This window comes from Brachyistius frenatus, unplaced genomic scaffold (genome assembly GCF_029030835.1).
Source record: "Brachyistius frenatus isolate BFR_SWC_R1_liver_20210118 unplaced genomic scaffold, ASM2903083v1 Contig_14, whole genome shotgun sequence".
Lineage (NCBI taxonomy): Eukaryota > Metazoa > Chordata > Actinopteri > Embiotocidae > Brachyistius > Brachyistius frenatus.
Genome location: NW_027210613.1, coordinates 2,338,977 through 2,357,871, shown reverse-complemented (window position 1 = coordinate 2,357,871; position 18,895 = coordinate 2,338,977). Strand labels below are relative to the sequence as shown.

Sequence of the window (18,895 nt, the reverse complement as noted above, 5' to 3'; positions counted from 1 at the left end):
CTTATTACAGCAAACATGACGCTTCTGATCCCAATCCGGAGTGTCACAGAGAAGGGTCTTTTTATAAGCTTGTAGTTGTTAATAGGTTTACAGAAATTTCTAAAATCATTTTTTTGGTTTTATATTATGGGTTATTGAGTGAAAATTGTTGTACACAGAACAAGGTGTGTATAATTTCAAAAATGCCTTTGGAAGTGTCTCAATGGTGGGTGCACAGCATTTTAACATTTCGACAGCTGCACATTTAGTAATTTTGGGGCTGTGATGGGGAGTAGAAACAAAATTTAAGAGACTGGTCATTTCATTATATAATTGACACACTGCAATGGAAGAGATGAAAACAAATTAAAACCTACACCAAAAGCAGTGTAATTCTGATTCATGCACTTTTAGCTCTGTGTATTTAAGACTGTGGCTGGAGAACACACCAGAACAGAGACTGAAGGACGATAATCATGCGCATAAAATCATTCATACATGTTTAAAACAAACGAGCTTCCTGAAGACTCATGATCTTTAACATTGGCTTCCATCAACTGCAAAATTCTTAATCACATTTACATGCCAGCACACAGAGAAACCACTGATGCAGATAACTGTATGAACACTAAGGACAATATATTTAGCTATTATCATTTAGCTGGATTATCTCTACAACTGATCATATGACACCTGCATGCGGGTGTTTTAAGTTATCAAATAATATGCTTAAATGCAGCCTTTTAATCCTGCAGTGCAGAATTTGAGGCTCACAAGGTATATAGAAGAACAAGTGTACGGCTTTTGGTAACCCAGCAGTCATTTCCATAATCTAGACTGCCTGAACTATTTCCATGTTTTTTGCCTCTGAGGACTGTTGTGTGATCAGTTTGTCAACCCTCCACTGTAAACATAAAAACTGATGGCCCAGGACCAAATCCCAGCATAACACTTCCCAACTGTGTCAGAATTGATTCTCGCTGATGAAAGCCCATTTAAAACTATTTCATCAAGCAATATGGTTGCTAATTTGTGTGGTATGCATGCATAATATATGCAAAGGAAATCATTTAGTCAGAGCAGGATCCTTCAAAACATCTGTCGTTTATGTTTGAGCGAGGCTGTGTGTGTGTGTGTGTGTGTGTGTGTGTGAGAGAGAGAGAGAGAGAGAGAGAGAGAGAGAGAGAGAGAGAGAGAGAGAGAGAGAGAGAGAGAGAGAGAGAGAGAGAGAGAGCAATGTGCTGGATTTTGTTCATTTTGTTATCGGGTTCTCTTGTAGCTGAATTTGTTAGATTTGGAGGGCTTGTGTTGCCATGAGAACAGTGAGAAAGGTTGACAAGCAAAATTACTCTATTTTATATCAGAAAAATGTAACTCATGGTCCACATAGAGGCTTTTTGCGAGCTTTCATTTTCTTTTCATAGTCTTCTTCCGGGCATGGAGTTTGCTAAACTGTTTAGTGATTTTCAGGGTGTTGAGCTGTTTATAAAACTCAGGCTGAGCGAGAAAAACGCCCCTTTTACTCATCATCTTTTCCAAACACTAAAAAATGTGATTCTCCCCATTACACATGGTTGTTGAAATTGCACAATAAATAATGCATTCTACACTACACAGCATCTGGCAAATAAACTCCACAGGGTTAAATTATTCAGAATGGTCAGCAAGCTTTCCGATCAATACTGAATTAGAAATTAAAGTCTATCGAGGGATTACCTATCATCCAAAAACATGCACCTCAGGTCAGGTTACCTGGCACCGCGCTAGTGGCAGCCTGCTGCAGCATCTCCCCCCTGAGAGCCCCCCTGCTGTAGTGAAGAAATTTCCCCTCGGGGATTAATAAAGTGTATAAAGTCAAAAAAAAATCCACAAAAAAAATCAAATCAATCACCGATTCTGTTTTAAGAGCATGTTCAATAGCAGCATGTTCAGGGTACTGTAGGAGTGCTCGCGCCGATATGCTCACATTCACTTAGGACAATGGAGGACAAACTCTAAAATTGTATTGATGTATGAGCAAAAATTGGCTGACATTCAGTATATTGAAAGTTCAGAGGAGAGTTGTTGAACAAAGCTGCCGAGGAAATGACTTCCATTCTTAGAAGCAACCTTTTATTCTGATGGAGTCTTTTTAACTGATGGACTGGGGCACAATATAGATTGCTGGCTTGCTTTTGTAGCAGAATAGTTTGTTTTAAAGAGGACATGAAATCTGCTGTATTTTACATTGTCCCCAACATAAGTGTATATTAATATCTTTGTAAAAACACAAAGAAAATTGACATTTTCAGATGGATTTATGTTGGTTTATAATGAATTTTGAAACCTTATGTGACTGAACACCCTATAGACCACTCAGTGTAAATCCATCTCTCCTTGCTTCCTGGCCATTATCATTACTTCAGTGCAGAAAGGAGACAGAACCATCAGAGAAGGTGCTATTATTGGCTTTTGTTCAAAAATATCTCTTCTTAAAGTCCATCTCAATGGATCAAGTTGGTCTGTCGGGGGTCATTTTTTCAGCAAAGTATTTCATTCACAGCAACATTTCTGTCACCACCTCCCTTGTGACACCGTCTCCAGTTATTTCTCTCCAACACTTGCCTCACTCCCTCTACAGTAACAGCATTCAAAGTCATACAGCTATATTCTCCCGTTTACCTGCATTTAGTCCCTTTTCCCTTACTGATAATCACCAGGGTGATGTGGTGGCACAGAATGATTTGTTTACATATTCTTCCACCGTCCACAAATACAATGCAGAAGTGCAGCTGTAACAATCAGACAGGGGCAGGAGGTAACGGACCGAACAAGATGCTCATACAAAATAAAACAAGAAGTAAATATGAGTTTTCGAGGATGATGATTTATAACACACTATCTGAGCTGCCAAGATGGTTGAAGACCATGTAAGTGGTCCACACAAAAAAGCTCTGCGGCTCGACATGTATATAGTCTAGCTTGTGACATTGCAAATATTGAGGCATTTCAAGGGTGTTTTTTGGGGGGAAAAGGCTACATAGATGAATTTACATTCATGCAATCCATCACCACGATCAACATCATCATCTGTGGTAAGAACAAGCCTGTTTGCTGGAGTGAAACTGCACTCACTCAGCCTTAGACATAGATGACATTGACAAATGGGGCTCCAGATTGGAAAATGAGACAAAAAGGGAAAAAAAAAAACATTAAATAAAACCCATTATCGTTTACTTTTTTGAAGGGGTGGAAATGAGGGGACGAAAAAAAAAGAGGGTGGAGCTGTCAGCAGAAGATGTAGAGAGATGGACGCTACAATCCAGTACGAGGATGGAGCGGTGTGTCAATCTGACAACTTCAGGAAACAATTTCATCTCGCCAGACTTCCCATTGGCGGTCGTGTCGGGAAACCCGTGGGGAGGGCCGTTTGCTTCCGCCCCATTTCAGGCCTTATCAAAAGCCATGTTTCAACTTCAGAGTAGTCATTTGGAAAATGGAACAATATGCAAGAAAAGTGAAGCATTCTCCTTCAGTCTGTCGGACAATTTGTAACAAATTACTGATGTTGGTGCCGAGCTCTGCGGAGCAGCATGCATGAGTTTTCATTTAAGTCATGGCTTACTTGAGTTAAAGGACACAGATGAGGACAATCACAACAACTCCCGATGTGCTTCGCTGCAGTCTACGAGTAAAGCGCAGCATGCCTTGTGCACTAAGAGTGTGTAAATCAGCACTTTGAGTCTGTATTGGGCTAATTTCTCACACCTGCCCCTGGGAAGCATTTTGATTAGCAGCTTCACAGCTGTTGCTCCACTTGCAGTGGTTTATCTCCATAAATGATTGCTGATAAATTCTCCTGAGACTGATGCTGAGAGCCTCTGGGACATGGCTGTGAGTTGATATGGTGGGGTGATATTCGTTCATATTGTGCTCATTAGTGATGGAAGACAAAGTTTGATGGCAGATCTGTTTTTTTTTAGACATTTGTGAATAAATCTGCTGTGACATTTAGATGTGACATTTGCTGTACCTAGTTTTTGCACTGAATATCCCAATACCATACTGAAGGAAGAAGTTTGTGAACTCAGATAAGTGGTCCAACACGTCTAAGAAATAGATGTTTGTGGTCAGTTATCCAAACAACAAATACGGGTTGTGGTTGGTTTCATCCCTCAAAGAAGCCCAATTTATAACTGTCATAGGAAAATATTTCCATGACTTGCAAGTGAACACATCTTGAATCGCATTTTGTATCAACCATCTGGTACTTTCTTCCTTTCAAAATAAGATTTAAAGGATTAGGCTGGTGTCATTTAGATTTTTTTTTGTGGTATTATTATTATCGACAAATACCATGAAAAGACCGAACCCAACAAAGAATGTATCGTCTTTATCTGAGTAATATCTGTGGAGCAACAGTCTCACATAACTTATGCCTACACGTGTACCGTAAAACTCCAGTATCCTCTAAAAACTATTAAAAACACATAAAACATAGATGACACATTTTCATTATAACAAACACAAGACGGTGTAGCTTAAGCAATTCAGCTTGTTGCATTTTCGCCTCTGGCTTATACAACATTGCTCCAAAACTCACCCTTTCCTCATGAACACTGTCAGCTGCGTGTTCAAGCATATGAAAATGATCCGACCCACACGCTGTGCATTTCTAATGCTTATTTCTGCAATTAACGATAAATGGTAAAGGCCAAACTAACAAAGCAAGGAAAGAACAGAACTGAATCTGTGAGCATGTACTAGGTTTATAGTTTTGTTTCGCAGAGTTGCGTTCATTGTAATGAAGGAGTATGTTATCCGGCATTGTATGACTCTCTGATTTGTTTTTAATAGGTTTTAGAAGACAATCGCACAGAGGAGTGAGCTTTGTCTACACAAACAATTCATGTCACTCGATAAATTCATCGTACATTTGGCCATTAATGTATATTTGTGAAAATACCCAAAAACATAATTATACCAGTCTAACTGAGACGTAAATGAAAACAGCATGTATGGTGGTGTGTGTGTGTGTGTGTGTGTGTGTGTGTGTGTGTGTGTGTGTGTGTGTGTGTGTGTGTGTGTGTGTGTGTGTGTGTGTGTGTGTGTGTGTGTGTGTGTGTGTGTGTGTGTGTGTGTGTGTGTGTGTGTGTGTGTGTGTGTGTGTGTGTGTGTGTGTGCTTCTGTGTGGGGAAGGGGGGGGTAAGAATGAAGGACAATACATCAGTAGACTGCTTATTCCTCCTTCCAACAATATACCTTTAAGAACAGTGTAGAAGACACAGAGTAATGCCCAGGAGTTCCCTAATGTCAAATCAATTTTAATTTAGAAGTAGCTTTAAGTCATGTCTGTGAAAGCAGCCTGCAGGATTAAAGAGATAACATGGTATGGTTTTAAAGCCTGTAAGACACTTTTAAGAAGTGGCTGCATTCTTCAGTAGATAAGTATTCACAGTACTAAAGAAACTATGTGCAAATGGATCAAATGAACTTGACACATTGCTCCGTGCTGGATCGTATGGGGTGACGTCCATCAATAACCTGTTTTTCATTGTATTGTAGATTTGACACACAGGCTGATGAGACACTGGGAGGTCTGTTCATGACCTCCTTGAATCACAGGTTGAGTGATCGAAAGGTTTCCTAAAGTTCTGATCTTACACAGAACTATTCATGTACATGGTGATATAATAGATTTCATTTGAAGATGCCGTAAACAGGAGTATATAATCTTGAAATTATTGGATCTGAATTTATTTGGAACTAAAACACGAGGTCGAGAGAGAAACAAAATCACTTCTGAATCCACAGCCGATAAATCTGTCAGATCAACTATTAGCTCCCTGCAATGTCAGCATTAGATAAAAAAAAAAAAATGTACAGTGAGCGAGGGTGAAGGTCAGAGGACACGATCCCCCACACGACCGTGCTGTCACATCTAGTAAACGTTTGTCTGAAACAGCATTGACGTGTTTTTACGACCCTGGTCCCTGGCCTTGGGGCTTCTTGGTTAAGTGTCTGTGTGAGCTCATGTCTGACCTGCTTGAGAGGTTGAGCAGTTCGTGCTTGTCGGCGACTGTGGACTTGTCCTCCAGCTCCCACATCATCACGCTGATGAGGTGGGAGTTTTTGATGACAATGGGCACCTCCTCGAACATATGCTCAAAGCCAATGTTGGCCTTCTTCAAGCTGTGGAGAGAGAGATGGGGACATTAAAGGCAGACAGAGGCAGGAGATAAAGACATTTGTCTTTGCCATGTCATAGTGGTTTTCTGTAGCATTTCCTGCCAGATATTATATATTACATCTTCACATTCAGGGCTCTCATTCTTTTTTTTTTTTTACAGCGTACACGTGCTTCATTCAAACCATGGCAGAACCAACAAGGTGAGTGACAACTCAGGCAAACCAGGTATGATACCCACAATAATAAAATATGTAAAATTATGTTTACAAAGCAGGGTATAGTTATCCAGCCTTCTGTGGAATTCATTTATATTCCTGTCTTCATGTCTATTACTGTAAAAAAAAAAAAAAAAAAAAAAAAAAATGTCCTTCTGACTTTTACACTGGAAAAATCTCATTAATATCCTGATGTGGATTTCAACACCACTGCCCAGCCCTGAGTGGAAACATTATCATTTCCTTCCTGAGACATTAAGTGATTTTAAGGGAATATCTTGCACGACTACATACATTTGATTTTCCAGGAGTGGAAAGGGTCTTTAGTTATCAGGCTCCTCTCGTGGAATCAGCTGCCTGCCTGTGTTATGGAGGCCAGCTCGCCCTTTAAGACAAAGCCTAAAACCTTCCTTTTTAATAAAGCTCATAAATATGGAAAGTTAAAATGACCTTCCCTTTGCGGCGCTCTCACTTGATCTCTAGGCATCGAACACTACCCCAAGTTGTTTTAAAATTTCAATTAATCATTACATTTTAGTGTTTAAGTCCCTTTGCCGTTCCCTTTTTTTCCCCTCTCTCGCTCTGACAATGATATTTTGATGAGGTTGTTTTTGTGTTTGTAAAGTGTATTGGGACCATGTAGCATGGTGAATTTGCTCTGCAATTAAAACTGAATTGAATTGAATATAAGAGTGAGCATGACTTTAGTGAACATAACAAACATGTAATGCCCAGAAAAATGTGGTTTTAGCTGATCGGTAGCCATTGTGAGCAAATTTTTAAGTGACGACAGAGTGGTTGGAGTTAGCAGTTGTTCTACTTTAAGTCATTTCCAGTCAGTTCTTTTAAATATTTTTCCAAGGCAGATATTCTCTGTTCTGCTTCTGGCTTATTTCCATGTTTTATTTATTGTTAGCATGTGCTGCTTCTTACTACCACAAAATTTGTAGTGCCCTGTTACCTCTTGCCATGCACTTGTCAGTAAATTGTACCTCAGCAGTATAAAAGTAAAATGAATGATAATGTTATCCAAGCTAGATCTTCATTTCTAAAAAAAAAAAAAAAAAAAAAAAAAGGCTACGATAGGATCGACTGTCCGTATTGCCTCCCCAGAGTGATGTTAGACGCAGTAGCCTGTATGATTTTTTTTACAAGGGCTATGCTGACTGGTCCACAAGGCATTGAGAGATTTTTTTTTAACCACCCCTTCTTTCTCCTCAGGAGCTAAAAGCTGCACCTCTTTGGCTGACAGCAGCCTGTTAGCACAAAACAGAACTTCAAACTTGGCCTAATGGCTCCCATAAATCTAATAACATTGACTGACTGCCTTGGTTCGGGCTGTCGCTTCTGCAGTGCATGGGCTACAAACTAATGTCTGTATATGTCTAATGTCGGGTTGTTAGATGCTTTGTGCTTGTTACGGGATCAATACACTCACGGCATTGATCTGGCATGTGCACCGTACCAAAAACAATGATGTTTAAATGATACTTGGTTCTGTAATAAACAGGGATGTGGAGGGAGCATCATTTGATTCTGATGAATTATTTTTTGATAAATGTTGTGGTCTAAGTGGAGCATCACCTCTGGCAAACTTTAAGAGGAGACTGAGGAAATAGAAGTGACCAATGCTGCCTCAGGCTCTGAGCGGGGAGGACAAAAATCAGTGTGGATTACAGCAGTGCATAAGGAAAAAATCTATAATGATTGAATTACTGTTTGTTGAAGATGTTGGGACAATTATCAATCTGGAGGGCTATAAAATATTTCCTGCATACCGTGACCTTTTCCGAATGCCTGCTGAGTGATATAAAAAGGTGTGGATGAGGAAACCGAAGGACGGCACATTCTTAGGCAGGACCAACTGCTTTACCACACTGGACTTTGGCACACTTAATGCCATGCTCTTTCCAAAGTTGGGCCCCGCTGGACAAAGCCAAAGGTTGACTCCGCAGGCAGACTAATTTGAAGCTTCAGATTGTGTGCTCAAGTGGACACTATTGACCACTGGCTCCGCAGCCCAGTGGACTTGGAGGGCAGTTCAAAGGGATAGGTCTATTCAACACTCATCTATCCATCCCTTTCATTTCCAAGAGGTGCACAATATATGCAAGCTTATGTAACATCAAATACACCAACATGAAAGAGACAGATTTTTCTCCCCCTGCACATTATTGTAGAGAGAGAAAATGAAGCACTTTTGAAGTTTTGCATCTTTGGAAAAGAAAAAAAACAAAAACATTATTGATATTCAAATTTCTTGTCCATTCTGAAAATAATAGGATGGTGACAAGATTGCTGTAATGTGGGGATATTGTCCTCCCCTGCACTGAGCTGCCCTCTTTCAATCACAGGCTTATTGGGAACAGTGATAGCTACAGATTGGAGCCGTAATAAATCATAGGATCTAATGAAAAGCTGCAGAAATGAGAAGGATCCTGACTGTGGGCCAAACACAGTGGGTCAATAACAAAGCGTCTGGGAACAGAGACACAGAGGTCCAGAAACACAGAGGAAATGGAACAGAGAAATTAAATCATGCTGTTAAAATGTCCCGCTCACTGCAAATACACTTGCTTTTAGTGGATTTAAAAAAAAAAAAAAAAAATAAAATTAAATTATATATGGAGGTTTTGAATGGACAGCAAATGGATGCCTATGGGATTTCTCCATTGGGCTGCTATGCTTGCGTTTGTCTGAGCATGTGCACGAGTCCTCATGGCTGTGCTTATGTATGTATGAATAGATGCACGAGGACCACCCTGAACTGCCGGGGAAATAGTCCCCTCATTACGCTTGTTTTTAGCTGCAATTTAAAAGCAATTACGATAAGCCTCGGGGTCAGAAAATGCGTAAACATTCTACATTTGTTTGACGAGCAAGGGCGAGCTGATAAATCATCATCATCAGCATCCATCTCCAACTGCTACTAAATGCCTCCCCTGTGGATGCACGTGGCCGTATTTGTACCCATTGAATAAACAGAATTAAAAGAGTGAAAAGGTACAAACGGGGGCAGATGAGCTGCTTGTCTGTTCATTGCAGAATTACATTCTATTCTATTAAATTGATTTGACAAACTGAGGAGTCAAAGGTAAAATGACATTTCCACAAACTAATTATTAAGATCAGCTCGGAGGATTGGCTCTGTCGTCCAACACATTCCCACTTCCTGTTCTGCTACCTGCATAAAGACTAGGTGGGAAACAGGCCGACAGCCTCCAAACTACTGTCTACCCGAAATTTTAGTACAAAGCAGTGTGAGCCCATGTGGGTATTTATGTGCAAACAAAAATTGATTTGTGCATATCTGCATTTAATCAGGAAAGTGTCTTCTTGTGTGTTCTGCTACTCACCCCTCAGGTGTGAAATCTTTCTCTTTGCAGATCTCCATGAGTTTTGGGGTAAGCCTGTAGGCTTTGAGAGACAGGGAGCCCTGGGCCGTCTTTATGGGATCTGGAAGGAGAAAAAGACGAGTTGGAAAAAAGTAAAAACGATTGGGCCTTTAAATCTAATGCTTTGATTTCAACAAACAAAAATCAGGCCTTTTATTTTGTCGTTTCAATCACATTTACAAAATGACTAATCTTCTTGTTAATGTTAAGATTGTACAAAATATAAGACAGTAGTGAATCGGTTCCATGTCAAGATGTTTCCATCACCTGCTGATATGCAAGGCTCTTGATCTAAAGAGAGCACAGGTCAATATGGCTGTCTCACCAGCCATTGGAAAAGTCAGAGGTTAAGTGCCTTGCTTAAGGGCACCTCGAAGAAAATCGAGTGAGGTGAGAATATTTATGTTCTGGCTCCCACATTTTCCCAGTTAACACTGGTTCTAGGTCCAAATCTTTTTTGAGCCCTTGGTCAACTGTTTCCAAAGTGTCTGCTTTAGGTCAAACACTGTTAATTTAATGCTGTTGTTCCCTCATAATCCACTAGTCAGTCACTCTTTCTCCTTGTACAACATCCTAAGACAATATTCTAACATATTATAGGATAGAACATATAATTTAACTGAAATATTTTTGCTCAAAAATCATAATTTATGTCAGTGATGTATTGCACTAAGAACTCTATTTCCAACAATTCGACCAGTTGCTTAAGATGTTGTTGAACTAAAAGCCTAATGATGAAGAAACTGAGATTTCTCAAGCTCTTTTGGTAATTCTCTTGCCGATAAGCAAAACCAAACTTAACTACTATATCTGCAAATGGAACTTAGCGTGACATGACAGCAGTAATAATTATGCTTCTCTCCCATGCAGGAAATACAGGGATTTTGGGTCAATGGTGGGTATTGCATAGTGCAGGCACATACTGCCGTAGTATATGTGACTATGGCTGCACTGTCCTCACTCAAAATTAAAGCAGTTTCTAGCAGCCTTATTTTTACACATGCGAAAAGGGTCAAGTTATTTTTTACAAAAACAGAACCAAGTCTAACAGATCTGAAAACACCCATGGCATACAAAAGGGGAAATAAGCTTAGCAATAAGGGTGCTGGCTGTAAAGGAGCTACCATAAAAAGCAATGTGGAAATGCACAGTACCTCTTATCTGAGCCTTTACTTGATTTATTTTGTCAGTTAATAATTTCTCTGTAGTTTTAAGATGAAAAACTTAATTCCAGTACAGGCTTACCAAGCTGAGCAGGTACAAAAGGGGGCAGATGAGCTGCTTGTCTGTTCATTGCAGAATTACATTCTGTTCTATTAAATTGATTTGACAAACTGAGGAGTCAAAGGTAAAATAACATTTCCACAAACTAATTATTGAGATCAGCTCGGAGGATTGGCTCTGTCGTCCCAGCACATTCCCACTTCCTGTTCTGCTACCTGCATAAAGACTAGGTGGGAAACAGGCCGACAGCCTCCAAACTACTGTCTACTCGAAATTTTAGTGAAACGGATTTCCTACCCAACTGTGACAAGCCATTTGCCTACAGCTTAGCCAATCCTGTAAAAGACTGACAGTTGACAGCCAATTTCAGCTTGTGCTGGCCATCTCCACTGACAACAGCACTGCATTAAAAAATGACTCTCCTATATCCATAGGAAGGTTTCTCACTGAATTCAATTCCTGCATGATCAAGCTTGAATTACACATAAACTTACACATATCTTTTCCTGCGAAAAAACAAACATTCGTCTCTGCATGGGACGTTCATATTATATCATGCATTAGTTATGTTGGTTAATATGCAATCAGCGGCCATAGAAAACAAAGAGGAGTCTTAAGGTTTAAGATTTGTATGCAAAGGCCAAGAAGGCACCAAACCTCGATAAGCAACACTGCACAAAGTAAATTCTAGGAGAGGTGCCTGCTGGACCTTCAGCATAAAGGACCTGCAGTGGAGGAGTTACAGATGAAGATCAGATATTTACTGATAGCCCAAAAAAGTACATCAAAATCAGTGCATTCTAACTTTCAGGTTCTGCTTGTTCCCTCTCCAAAATCAAGAATTCAGGCTGTCAAATTAGAGAAGATATCGCAGGATGAGGCTTGAACTATTTTACATCTGAAGTAAACTGGTCTCGTCTTATCTTTGAATTCAGCTTTATGAACTGTGATCCATTTACTTAAAAAAAAAAAAAAAAAGAAGATGAACCAGCTCAAAGAAATTTACCTCAGATAATCAAACAGAATATTCAGTTCTGCATGACACTAACAACCAGCATCACTTAAAAGTTTGCCTCTAATGAGATTCCAAGCTCAAACAGTTGTACTTCACATTATAAGCCTGGACCTGCACACAGCTGCTGCTGGTCAGCTCTGCATACGTCCATCTTCACCTCTTCAACTGTTCACCTCACGGAGGAAAATTGTCATCGTGGTGAACACATTTAACCAGTAGGTTTAACGGCCCGCTCTCATTCTAAGATGTCTTTGGACGGAAGCCATCAACTCGCCAGTTATCCACCTGATCGATTCATTCATTGGCATAAAATGACCGGTGAACTAATGACAGAGAGAACAAAAAATAAATCAATTTGCTTTGCCTTTGACTTTAAACAGATATTGTCAATTCCTTTGAGGTGCTTTGATCCGTTAAGCGCTGCATTATTGATTGACATTAACAGGAGCCCTCGGTTAGAATTGCAAAGGGCTGCCTGCTTTCCTGCTGAGTGGCTGGACTAGATCACAGGGTTACATATGTAAAATGGTTCAAATTAATCTTTGTCTATCCTGGATTTGCATCGGAGAACTTGACGACCCTGAAGTGATTTTGGAGAGACACAGAAGGGCAGGATGAGTTCCTTTGTGTTCCCTCACACTCCCCATCCCTTGCACATTGATGAAATTCAAAGCCGTTTTCATTTTTGGAAATGATGTTTTCGTTTGTTGCCTCTCTTGATTTGAAGTTACAAACACGGAGCCCTTTTAATCAAAGACTGTGATTTCAGGTCAGTGAGCTCATACGTCTTTTTGTGTCGCCCTGGCTCGACTTTACTCTTATTTTTAGGTTTATAAACCCGAGGGAGGAAATTGAAGTGGGCAGAAAATACTATCTCGACACAATCTGGCATTTTGACAGTGTCCATATTTGATTACATGTCTTCAGCTTGGAAAAGTCTGTGATGTGTGAGTCATCATTTGAGCATCAAAAACTGGCATTAAAAAATAAGAGCAGGGACGATTTATTGGTTGGCACATTTTATAAGCCAATACTGTCATATAGCAGATAAATCTGTATTGGTGTATATATATATATTGACTGACATGAAGATTTGTTTTGAAAAACATAATGCAGAAAAAAAGAGTTTCAGGAAATTGAGATTGTTCTAGTTGAGTTTTATACCCAGTCAAGTTTACTGTTTCAATGCAATGATGTCACTTTGGCCATTCAAATTTAGTGTTGAACTGCAATATATGCTGCCTACATATGTTTGTCACAAGTGTTTGATAACCAAATTCCAGCAGATAAATTGATGACATAATACTTTTTCTTTCCTAAAATCGGTAGCGACCCCAAAAATCCAATATCTATTGGGATTAAATAAAGAACGGCAGTATTCTGACAAAAAAACAATTGTCTACCATTTTTTTTGTAATGTAGCTACTCACAAACAAGAGTGTGACTGCAACTGGATTTGTGAGGCCAGTGTCGATACAAATATAAGGAGCCAATACAAATACCCCAAATATACATGCATATTCTATTTATATAATGGCAATGTGCTTATCAAACACTTTTCCCACGTGACAAAGGTAGGTAATGTAGGCAGGATATTTGACAGTTTTTCGTCCACACTGACATCAGTGTACTGAAACGGTAAACAGGACAGAGAATCTATTGATTATAACTATATATAAAAACACAAAACAAACTATTTCTAAAATACGCCAAGCATCTTTTTGTGCATTATCTGTCAAATAAAATAATTCTCATATCAGCCAACAGATACACTGATACCGATACATATCTGTACATGGCCAATATCGGCAGATGACTGGCCGGTTGATGTCAGTCGGCTCGATAAGATACTGCCTCTGAACTCTGTGACCACTTGGCATGCTGATAAATTATTACATTCAGAAACAGAGGAGTTGAAATGAACACTAAGTAGTGACAGCTTTTAATTTTCTCTCATGTAGATTTTAATACCTCCGTCATTTGAAAGCTTACACCATCTGGAGTGGCATTTGTGGTGCAGCAGTTACAGGCAGTTCTTAAAGGTTTGCACTCAGCGGTACGTGCGGACACATGGTGTTGCATTTGTGGCTACCAGCTACTTTGTTAATCCCGTTTATTTCCCTTTTTCTGCTTGTCCGTGCCGTCTTCTGCTGTGGGGCTGCAGACTGACGTGCAATCTCCACGACCCAGGCATCAGCACAATTCATTGTGGGGGCATAAAGTCGGTTCTGCAGCACCACCAATGCGTCCTTCTACCGCGTTTAACGAAGGCTATATACATCCGACTTTGTGTAACGTGACATTGTTGCAGATGTATACAAAAAAAAAAAACACTTCTCTATAAATATTCTTCAAGCTCTTCAGTCTATTTAAAATGTACTTTATGACAATGTAGATACCCGTGGAAATTTATCTTGAAACGAAAGTCTAATTCTAACCGTCTTGATGGTTAGAATTAGATTGTTTTTTTAAACATCTGTGCTTACCTCAACAGATCTCTTCCTACATCTGTCAGACTGATTTATTGCTGAGACTCTCTGAATGTGAACCACAGCAGAATATCTTAAGACTTCCTAGTGGCACTCCTATTCTTAGCAACCTATGGATTAAAGAGACTTAATTTGACCTATGGTTGTTTAATCATGGCTGAAACCTGAATGACAATGGAGCATTAAGGACCGTAATCAGCTCCCATGTAGAGGCGCCATTTAAGGAAAACAGATTATGACCCTGTGTCCTGAATCTGAACAAGTTGTTGTGATTTCTGGCCTGGGGTTGGTCTTTACTTTGTTTCAGGAGGATTTTACATTTCAAGATACTTTATGGAGGTAAATAGTAGATCTGAACTGGTCGTCTGTTGGATCCATTTCCCATCACCCTGTACCTCTTTGATTAGTGGTCACCTGAATGGCTGAATGGTTATGTAACAGGGGAACAATGCAGCAGTAGATCTTCCTTCTACTTTCTGGGTTTTTTTGGGGGGTTTTTTTTGCCAATAAAACATATCCTTGTCATGGTAGCAATAGATTGACCAAGAATTAGTCCAGCCCATCTGACCTTTACCTGTGCCGACTAATGGTTGAACCTATCTTAGCTATTCAAACACACCTAATCAACACGGGCTCGTATTTTGTCGTCCGACTCGCGTTATGCAGGATGTTGGTGTAAAACATGCCATCGGCTATTTCAGTCAATGTTGTTTTCATTTTCTTTTATCTATGCAATATCGTTTTCAAAACAGCAACAACATTCGTGGCAACCAACAGAAATGACTCATTTTGACCAAGATTTGTTCATGTGCAAAGGTTCTGTTCACTGATTTCAGTGAACCTCCATTACTTATCTTCAAAAAAAAGTGTGTTTATACACTAAATATACAGTACACATAAAAATATTATCGTACAATATCGGAATTTCTTTTATGTACTAATATCTGTAACGACTCAAAAATAATCCTGTATCTGTCAGGCTTTAGTTTAAAAAAAAAATACAAAAGAGCCATAGTGTTTCTTTTCCATACACCATAATGAAACATGGGTCCAGTCAGAACATCCTCCAGTGCTGGCACAGTGAGGTGGAGAATGGTCTGGCTACAGAGACTACATTTTATGTAACCACTGAACTAAAATTGACAGTCAATTCCTTTTCACCATACAAACGTCTTAATTATGTCAATAATTAAAGAATACTAACTGGCTTGGTGTAACATCACAAACCAAACTCGTCATTTGTAATGTGCTTCATCATGGTATCAATTAAACTCTACGATTTGATGTGTTCACATGGACAAACTTTTCGACTGACAATACAGTGTGAAAATGCCCCATTTAGGTCTAATATGTAAAAAAAAAAAAAAAAAAAAGAAAAGAAACTTGATCAAACAGTTTACTGTGTAGGACTACTCACCATAGATGAGTACAACTGACTCTTCAATGGCGTGTTGGTAGCTGAACTGAGAGTCGAGCAGGGCTCGGCTGACAAAGGAGCCGTAGTAGGTGGACTGGTACCATCCCACATGCAGATGGTCAATATTGACGTGACGCAGGGAACGCATCATCTCCATCTGGTACTGGACTAGAGGCAGAGAGAGAAATAGAGACAGAGTGAGGCAAGGAAAGACAAAATAATAATTCAGAATGAATTTCATTGCTATCTTCTTTCTTTTGTGGTTGGGGGGGGTGGGGGGTCTGTGAATATCTGGTCTCCATCTGGAACTGGACACGGTGTACGAACAGAGAGGGAGATGGAGAAAGGGAGAGGATGTGAGAACATTCAAAATGTGGTGAAAAATAATGAGCAACAAGGATGTGAAGGACAAAGGCAGTGAAACTGAGAAAAACAAAAGGCTTCATCTTCTGTTCTCAAGTGCTCGCGGTGGATATTTCTAAAACAAACATCGGCTGGAACACCAGTCAGCCTTCCTTATGTCAGTAAATACATCCTGGTGGGGAGAAACGGCTGGAAAGATACACAAAGAGGCTTCAGCTACTGGAGGGAATGGGAGATACATTACGGGGGGAGCATTTCATTACGGCGGACACATCCAGAGGACGAGCAGCCACAAATACAAACAACCTGCCTCGCCGACTGTAAGTAGCAGTCAAATCCAGCCGGCAAAACAGTATCTCTATGCAGGCTAGCCTGGAGGGGGCTGATAAATCAGGCTGTGATTGGGCAGCTGCAGCCCCCTAGACTCCAGCCTGTAGAGCACATCCCTCTCCTGCTGGGGGCCGGTAACAACAACAAACTGGAGAGGTGGAAAAGAGGAATGGTGGAAAGCAAAGACAGGAAGGTGTAGGACACTGGAAGGAGAGAGGTGTTACAGAGGGAGAAAGGAAGAGAAGTAAGAGGGGACACATAAGAACATGAGGGGGAAAAGGTAAAGAAGAGGAAAAAAAAAGGGGTATTGCGTGAAGAAAAGTGTCCCCTTATTACAAGGGTGACATTTCTCCTTTGGCTTCTGTCAAATGGCCTGAATTTCGACCCCTGGTGGTGATGTTATGTAAAGCAGGGTGCAACCTTAGTCAAAATATGTTAACGTTTCTTTTGGTCCCTTGTGGGCAGTCGTCCTCCCACAGATCATGTCACACTCTGACAAAGACTCTTTTGAGGATCAGTAAATTTCTCACTCACACTCACGCTTCCTGCGGCACGAGACAAAAAACAAATGGCAATGTTCAGCTCACAATCAAACTCCTGCAAGAGTGCAGCCCTGAGGAGCCTCTTCCCCCTGACAATAGCACCACACTGAAATTCAACATCTGAATCGGGGCACTGGATGGAGACAGACGGGGACAGTGGTCCTATTCACGGCCCGTCCTGCAGGGATGGACTGGATGTAACAATCTACCCTTTTAATCTACCCTCTTGTGTGGTGATGGAGATGGTCAGAGACAAAAGCAAGCGGAGCAAATGGGTGGGTGTGGGTGGGGTTGAGGGGGGGAGGGTAGGAGAGGATTGGGGGAAGATATGGTACATGAGGGGAAGAGAGATATTTTAGATGGTGTAGCAATTCTGGGACAAACCACAGGAGGAGGAGGAGAAGGTATCAGGTGGCGTCTGGCACTGAGCATGAGTTTCTTAGCTGTGATTGTTAAGCACAGTCACCAACCCACAACAGATGTGTGCGTATATCATATTTCATTGACAAAAAAATAAAAGCTGGTGAGAAAAGATTCATGTTTGTAGTTCTGTTTCTGTAGTGACAAATAAGAAGTAGGTGAGGATTAAACCACAGAGTGGGAGAGACAAGTAACAGAAGAGGCAAAAGACGGGAGTATGAGGAAGGGACAGAGTGGATGTGACGGACCGAGAGGAAGTCTGTTGCAGAGCAGCTCTGCCCAGGGACAGGCCATCACACTCCGAGACACAGAGCTCAATGGAGAAGCAACCACTGTATCTGTTTCTGCACCTCTATGCCTATCAGTATGGGTGCTTACCTCTCAGCCGCCACTGATGCGTATACCTGCACCGAGACCCTATCATTAGCAGAGAAATTGTGCACAAAGTGATCTGTCTCTGAAGCAACAGCTGAAGGTTGGAGGATTGACAACGGAGGAAGGGAAAGCAATCAGCCATCTCTCCTCCCTTATCCAGCCGGCAACTCTCTTTCGACTTCTCTATAACCGCAGTGTGTGAACATCGCGATAAGCAGCGTCCAAATGGTTTGCTTTAGAAATTTTTTTTTTAAAGAAGAACATTACTTTTACACTATTTCTGTATTTGAACACAACGTTCTGTTCATTGCAAATGTATTTCATAGCTTTGCTCTAAAATAAGGCAACTGTGGAATATCTAAGTATACTTTACAAATTTGAAGCAGCATTAAATAAGGCATATTTTTTTGTTATGACTTGATAGAAGCTAAAACTCATAATAAATTAAAAGTGTAATTTCCAAATAATTAATAAATCGTAAAAGTAGATTATTTTTTAATCCTTGAAACAGTTAAAGGAAGTGAGGATTGTCACTTTACACTCTCCTGCCCTAGTAAATTCTAGTAAGCGCAACAAACTCCTGTCTTGCCTTTTTATTAACCCGCTAGTCCAAAACTATGTATTCGGAGAAACTTTGTCATTTCCTTCATCTGATGTCACAGTTTGCATTGACAAGTGATGTCTGTGTTTTCTTTTAAAGTGAAAAACATTGCTCTGGGGAAGGTTATGAAATAATTTGACTAAAGGAGGGTTAACTCCAAGGAAATATTGGTCTCTACAGTATTTTCACAGGGCTTACAGGTCAAATGAGCAGCAAAGAGCTACCAAGTGACCAAGAGCCTGGAGGGCATGAAGACAGAGAGATTCTTGGCACAAATGAAAGACCCTTCTGCAGGAACGGCAACATGTAACTCTCCAGAGGTCATTTTCTAATTTGTTGGGGATGGTGGTTGGTTGAATGG

General features: G+C 40.3%; 1 protein-coding gene across 1 annotated transcript in view; it reads right to left on the bottom strand.

The window, feature by feature from the left end:
- The window catches only part of LOC138617842 (eukaryotic translation initiation factor 3 subunit H), a 54,560-nt gene that overhangs the window by 9,246 nt on the left and 26,419 nt on the right, over window positions 1–18,895 (bottom strand). The window contains exons 3-5 of the mRNA XM_069693154.1: window positions 15,904–16,071; window positions 9,720–9,819; window positions 6,001–6,150 (exon numbers count right to left, since the gene is read on the bottom strand). Coding sequence (XP_069549255.1) covers window positions 6,001–6,150; window positions 9,720–9,819; window positions 15,904–16,071 — 418 coding nt within the window. The remainder of the gene's footprint in view (window positions 1–6,000; window positions 6,151–9,719; window positions 9,820–15,903; window positions 16,072–18,895) is intronic.